Source organism: Penaeus japonicus, unplaced genomic scaffold, assembly GCF_977035675.1.
Source record: "Penaeus japonicus unplaced genomic scaffold, GWHDUDI00000001_assembly GWHDUDI00000030, whole genome shotgun sequence".
In the NCBI taxonomy this organism is placed as follows: Eukaryota; Metazoa; Arthropoda; class Malacostraca; order Decapoda; family Penaeidae; genus Penaeus; species Penaeus japonicus.
In genome coordinates, this window is record NW_028234432.1 from 9,000,353 (window position 1) to 9,008,287 (window position 7,935).

The 7,935-nt window shown below is 36.6% G+C and overlaps 1 protein-coding gene across 1 annotated transcript in view; it reads right to left on the reverse strand.

The window, feature by feature from the left end:
- Positions 1-2,695: 2,695 nt before the first annotated feature.
- Positions 2,696-7,935, reverse strand: part of LOC122242096 (neurotrophin 1-like) — a 5,757-nt gene continuing 517 nt past the window's right edge. The window contains exon 2 of the mRNA XM_086554796.1: positions 2,696-3,522. Within this exon, the coding sequence (XP_086410922.1) occupies positions 2,791-3,522 (732 nt within the window). The 3' untranslated portion in view covers positions 2,696-2,790. The remainder of the gene's footprint in view (positions 3,523-7,935) is intronic.

Genomic DNA, 7,935 nt, shown 5'->3' on the forward strand with positions numbered 1-7,935 from the left:
TTCATTCATTGTGATGGACTTTATATACTCCAGGAATACATTGGCCACGCCCACACAGTACGAGGATGCGCGGCTCCAAGGTCAAATGAGTGGGAAAGCGAGTTGAGACTATTATTTCATGTTACCAAGCATATTATAAGCGTATTTCATGATACCTACTTGTATATAGTAAGATTATCACAATAATAATCATGATAATCGTGATAACAATAATACTGATCATGATGATATTTACATTATTAATAATTATTGCAATAGGTCTGATAATGAGAATGGTGATGATGATGATAAGAAATAAGATTTTCATGATAAAGATAAAGTAATAATCTTATCATCATTTCCATCTTCATTGCCATTACTATTATCATTAGCCTTATGTAGTAATCATTATTATTATTATTATTATCATCATCACTATCATTACCATCGTCATCATTATATAACATTGATTTTGTTGCTCTCCTGCTGCTTCTGATGATGTTACTGCCGCTCTTACAACCAATGTTTATTGAGTCTGTAGTTGCAATATATATATACATACATATATATATTATATATACATATATACATATGTATGTACACATACATACATATATATATATATATATATATATATATATATATATATATATATATATATATATATATATATAGAGAGAGAGAGAGAGAGAGAGAGGATCTGTTCATCAAATTCTGATAGTTTTTCTTTCGAGAGTGACGCTTGGATTGAACGCGGACACGTGGGTATTCCTAACCAAAAAGGGTTTGTATTGTATCAGAATGCAATCTTGCCAACAGTTGAAATCGTTCTGTAAAAAATATATATACATATTTTCCTCAATTTATCATATCAAAGGTTATTCTTGATATGTTACACCTTTATTTGATCTTATTTATATCCGAGAAAAATAATATTAGAAAATTAAGAAATGGCGACACGGCTAATGGCGCGGAAAGTCTGCCGACACTGGAACAGAATCACTTCTTATTCACTGTGACGAAACTGTGAGATGGACTTTCAAAAAGTTTGATTTAGAAAGTTTATTTGACTATTTGAAGTTATAATGATAATAGCAATAATGATTATGGTATTGATAGAGACAATAATGCTTATAATGTTTATGATAATGATTAAAAGGATGATGAGTAGTCGTAAAAACAACAAAAACAATTATTATCATAATGATGATAATAATAATGATAACAAAACTAATCATGATATTGATAATCATGATAATAATGATAATAATAATAATAATAACAACAACACAAGAAGAGACCGTCGCAATCTTGGGAGTCCCAGCGACCCAAATAGAAAAAAACGTCATCCATATTGACTCCAGAGAAGCTATTATCAGTGTTCAGCAGGATATGCCCAGTTATAATGTTTGACTACTGACCACTATTCTCGTTTTAGCACAGCGAATTCTTGGTCAGAGTAGACGTGTCACTCCTAACTGGGTGCCTAACCGCACACCAACTAGCAGAGCCAACACAGCCACCAATGATGTGAACAGTGCATTGTAATTCGTTCTTTGAGAAACTGGACTTTAAATTCTGGCTCAGTTTTGTTCCTGGTACATTGCATAAGTGAAAGAAAGGAAATTGATACAGAAGATTATTTATACAGTGAAACAGCCAAGATAACAGTTTCCTGATTTTACCTGCATCTTCTATTGACTAATAAATAATGAAAAGCCAGAGAATATAAACTAATAAATTTATACTACGAAAGGTGCAATCTGAAAGGAACAGCTTTGTTTCATCCTTAAGTGCTTTTCCATATGAGGTACTATTACATGCTTATTCGTATTTGTTACTTACTCCACATTAATCCCATGTCAGCAGAGCGTCTCGTGCATTATGATATGGACATAATCATTGTTCTATAACATGTCTGACATGTATCTATTTAACTATCTATATATACATATATATAATCACTTACACACTCACACACACACACACACACACATATATATATACATATATTCATATATATGTATATTTATGGGCATTTTGAGATGGATTCCTCCAGCCCTCTACTACTTATATATAGTGGATATAATCAGCGATTCACCCTGCTCTTTAACCCACAATCTAAGCTCTGATAGTAAGGGAGGGCATGAGACCGATGCAATAAAAATGCGGAATAAGAATATAATAATGAACCGTATACACACGCATATAAATACATGTTTTGTATCTATATCAATTTCTTAATGTATACATATATATAATCACATATACATATATCTTATGCATATGTATATATACACATTTATCTATATATCTATCTATATCTATGAATATAAATAAATATGTATAAAAATATACACGTAATATATATGTATATGTATAGATACAAATGAATATGTATATATATATGTATATATATATATATATATATATATATATATATATATATATATATATATATATATGCGATTATACATAAATATGCAATTTCACGAAAAAACATGTATAAACATATTCATGTATGTGTATATATATATGTATAAATATATATATATATATATGTATATATGTATATATATACATATATATGTATATATATATATATATATATTTGTATTTAAAACACACATACACACATACTCACACACACACTCATGACACACACACATATATATGTATATATAGTTCAGAAGGTAGAAGGACACCCAGTATATACAATGAAATATTTATTTGCGTGTTTCATGGGATGGAATGATTTCGATATTTTAAAGTTACAATTTCTCATGCGGCTTGAGACCAGTGGTCTGGTGACTAATGGTCGATGGTGTAGGCGCCCAAGAGGCAAGCACAGCTGGCGGGAAGCTTGAAGGTCTCGATGGCGAAGGGGAAGTACTGATCATACGAGTCGTAGACAAGGAAACGGTGGTACATGGACTTCTGCAGACACTTGGACTCGTAGCACTCAGGCACCAGAGGACAGGCATCGGCGGAAGTCAGACACTCTTCGAGGCGTGTAGTCTGAGTAAGAGTCTGATAATGGGCATCGATGTTATTGACAATGACACGCCATTTGCCCTCGGTGTTCTGGGCACGAAGGGGCCTCACGTAGGCGGTCTCTGATGGGCACAAGTAAGTTTCCTCTTCCAGGGTGTCTGGTCGCTCCACAGACAACTCGGTGTTGAGCTCGGCTACATCAGCATAGAGGGAGAGGACCTTCTCGTAGTGGTACTCGACTGCGTGTTTGATCTCGTAGGTGGGATACTCAGCGTCCTGGAGGCACCATGCTTTGCTTGTGTTGGCAGCACATGCTGGCACAGCTGGCTCGTGTTCATGCTTATAGGATGGCTGTGGCTGATAAGCGGGAGCAGGGTGGTAGGCGGGCTGTGAGTGGTAGGTCGGTTGATGGTGGTATGAAGGTGGTGCGTGGTGAGAGTGAGTATGGTGAGAGGAGCTGTGGTGGCTGACAGCAGGAGCACCGCCGAGACTGATGCTGACGTGTGAGCTCTGATCGGCGAGAACTACCACCGCCAAGGAAAGCGAAACCTGCAATATACAGTTTACGTTTTAATAAGATATGTATATAGCATATACAATGTGTATTTTGTGCATAGTTACTATGTGTTTACATAGACAAATATATATATATATATATATATATATATATATATATATATATATATATATATATATATATATTGTATATGGATATACATATTCTCATATACATAATGTTTCTACACATACACACACACACTAACACACACATATATATATATATATATATATATATATATATATATATATATATATATATATATTTACACAAAACAACCCTAACAGTGTTAACAGTGAAAACATTAAAAGCAAAATTGAAGATTTAAACAGAAAAACAGTGCATCAAGCAGGCAGTGCCATAATAATGCTAAACAAAATTTTGTGCTTTATTGCAACAAAAAGGTCATGGGCAAGGTTGGTCATCTGTGAACAGATTAGGAAACTATATCAACCGGATGAAATTGAACAAGCCCATGACATTGTTATCAGTCTATCCAACGGTAGAAAACCCAGAAACACGACTCGGGATTTTAAAAGGATGACAAACATCATAGTAAACACCATGATTGATTAGTGCCTCAAAAATGAAAACATAACATTTGCAACAACAACAACGGACAGCCCCCCCACAGACTGGTCGCCTCCTCCAAAAAAATCAGGTATTTCCAATTCTTTTGTGAAATGCTTTCATAAGTGTAAAGACCAAGGAACACAGACCCATCATGAGCCATCTCATACAGATCATAATATGATGGAAAACAAAATAGACCTGCTGATCGGAATGTTCTCAGAACAGCAGTTTGGCCTTGAAGACAATTATGGGGCAAGGTGCGATGTGTCATCACCAGCGTGAACTCGCCGAGGGTGTATCCCTCACACCCCAACCAATCCCCCCACAACTAATCCCATCCGATCCCCCATCCCCCACCCATGATCAGAGCACCTACCAAACCTTCCCCTTTGCATCTCCTCCCCCTATCATAACGCCCTCTACCTCCACCCCAAGTAAGGCAAACACAAACACCCCTTACCTCCTCGCCCTCACCCATGACCAGCAATCCTCCCCTCCCGTTGCCCTCCCCTCACTCCCCGCCCGCGGCCAGCCAGCTGCCCCGCGCCCTTGCCGACTCAACAGCCTCCAACTATGCTGAGCCATCCTCGCGCCCCTTCGCCAGTTCACCCAGCCAGGAGGCCTCCGCCCCCACAACTACACCGGCCTCCCCCAAATCTGCGTCACCCAAGCGCTCGCCCACAGGAAAACAAAAATCAACAAGGTAGACAATGACAGCGCAGAAGCTTCAACACAGGTTACATCTAAACGAAGCTATGGAAAAAAAAAAAAAAACTCGACCCCAACCGCCACTGGGAAGACAGCTCAGCAGCAGATGCAGGGTGCCTCTGCCCTTCCTACTGCCCCCCCCCCCCCCTGCTACAGTAGTGCCACCAGTGGTTATCAATAATTATGCAAAGATCACAAAAACTACGCAAGAATCCTGCCAAACTGTCGATGAAGAGGGACATACCACTGTGCTCTCAAGAAAACAGAAGCGAAAAGCAAGAGAGGAACGCCAAACACCTAAGCCGCTGAAGGGAGCCGATCGTCCCGATACAATCTATCTGAATGTCACCAGCTGCCATCCCGACACAAATAAAGAGGATATTGAAGAACATCTATCAGAAAAAAATGAAAATATATCTATTGTAAAAGCTCACATGACAAAAATGACACATAAATACTATGCAAGTTTCACAGTAACAATTTAAGGCAAAGAAATAAAGCCCGAACTATTTTATAAACTCAGATACTTTCCCCGACAATGTCAAAGTGTTTCTAAATGAAAACAAGTACAAAAACTATCAGAATGTTTGCCCTCGAACACCGTCAGCATGGCCGGTGACTAGATCGTAAATCTTAAAAATAGGTCATATAAACCCACAATCTCTCCTTGGTCACTTTGAAGAAATTGTGCTATTAGTAAAGGAGAGAAATGTAGACATACTCTGTATTAGTGAAACATGGCTCCACCAGGAAATGATAAGTAACTTTATTAAAATTCAAAATTATCAAGTTTATCGATGTGATGCAGGGCGAGGAGGAGGAGTATGCATGTTCGTAAGGGATATGATATCAACTACAACAGTTAATAATACTGCTGTAGAAGATATCTGGGTTACCATACAAAGCAACATGCTTCCCTCCTTCATTATTGGCGCCGTCTATAGGCATCCCCATGCAAAATCTGAATCTTTGAAATATCTTGAAAAGGTTTTCAGAGAAATGTCCTTAAAAAAGAAATCACTTTTTATCTTAAGTGACTTAAATGATGATTTAAGTAAACCAAATGCTAAGTTAGCTAAGTTAATCAAGAAAAATAAACTAGAACAAGTGATCAATAAACCTACAAGGATCACAGAAAACAACTCGTCTATATTAGATGTAATAATAACGAATAGATTAGATATCATTCTCCATGCAGACGTCATTCCATGTCACGTTGCTGACCATGCACTTATTACGATGACGTTGAATATAAAGAAATCAAAGCGACCATCGGTTACAAAAACTTTTCGTGACTTCAATCACTATGACCCTCAGTCATTATGCGAGCTAATCATATCTAAAGAACCAACTCTATTAGGTATTTTAACGACAGACATTGTAGGTAACCATCCTTACGGAAGTGATAAAAAGCAGCATAGATGCCTCTGCTCCCTACGTGACAAGAATCGTCAGACGTCCCCCTGCTCCATGGATAAATGACGACATTAAGAGAGCTATTGCCGAAAGAAATGATTCCCAACAAGCGCTCAAAAGAAACAGACTTGAGCCCGCCCTTCAGGCAATTTATAAAGCAAAAAAGAAAAATGTTGTCATTAATTCAATTGGCAAAGACTAATTATTTCAGAAACAAATTCGCAGAACATAAAAACAACTCTAATAAAACTTGGAAAATTGTTAAAACAGTGCCTAACAAACAACACACAGATAATTACACTAATTCTACACATAACACCGACCATTTCAATAACTTCTTTGTACAAATTGGAAAACTTACTTATGAACAAACAATTGGCACCACATTACATCAAAACACATATCAGGCAAGGCTCATAACTGATGTTTTCAGACCGCAACCAGTAGACGTAGAAACTATTATCCTAATAATAAAACAACTTCGCGAAACAAATGCGGTGGGAGCAGACGGTATTGCTTTGCGCTTTATTAAGGATAGTTTACCATTAATCGCATTTTATATAACGATCATCATTAACACCTCACTGGTAACTGGTGTTTTCCCGTCGCTTTGGAAACATGGAATTGTAACACCAATTTTCAAGTCTGGGGATATAGACGACATGAATAATTACCGCCCTATCACAATACTTCCAGTATTATCTAAGGTTCTTGAAAAAGCAGTAGCAAATCAATTGATGATTTTCCTGGAGACCAATAATTTATTATCTAAAACTCAACATGGCTTTAGAAATAGGTTATCCACTGAAACAGCGTTGCTACAGATTACTGACCAAATTTATAATAACATGGACAACAATAAGGTAAATTTACTCACTTTGTGCGATCTTTCTAAAGCTTTTGACAGTGTCCATCATAAAATTCTTCATAACAAATTAAGAAACCGTAGAATTGATACCCGTTGGTTTGATAGCTATCTAAACACAAGAACCCAATCGGTAAAAAATAATGATAATATATCATCAGCACAACCAGTTTATTTCGGTGTTCCACAAGGATCTATATTAGGCCCGATCCTCTTCACAATTTTCATTAATGATTTATCAACCATAGTCCATAACTGCCATCTAATACAATACGCTGATGATTCTCAATTTCTCCACAGTGACTCAGTGAACAACTTAGAGGCATTGATAAGAAACACTCAAGACACTCTTGTTAAAGCAAAACGATATTTTGATAACAATGGTCTTAAAATAAATCCACAAAAAACGCAATGTATCTTCATAGGTAGTCGGCAAAATTTAGCTAAAATTTCCATAGACACAACCATAGATTTCGAAGGCTACCAAATTAAACCAAGCACTTCAGTAAAAAATCTAGGAGTACACTTCGACAGATATATGACGTTTGAATCCCATGTTGATAATATACATAGAAAGGTAATGGGAACATTAATATATCTTAATCATATAAAAAATCAAATCCCTACAGAAACAAGAATCATGGTTGTTCAAACTCTAGCACTAAGCATCATTAATTATTGTTTAAATATTTGGGGCTCTACTAACAAAACCCTAATGCAGAAAGCACAAAGACTACAAAACTTTGCTGCAAGAGTTGCATTGGGTAATGTTAGAAAGTTCGATCATATCACCCCACACATTATTCAACTTAAATGGTTAAAAATTCAAGCCAAATGCAGT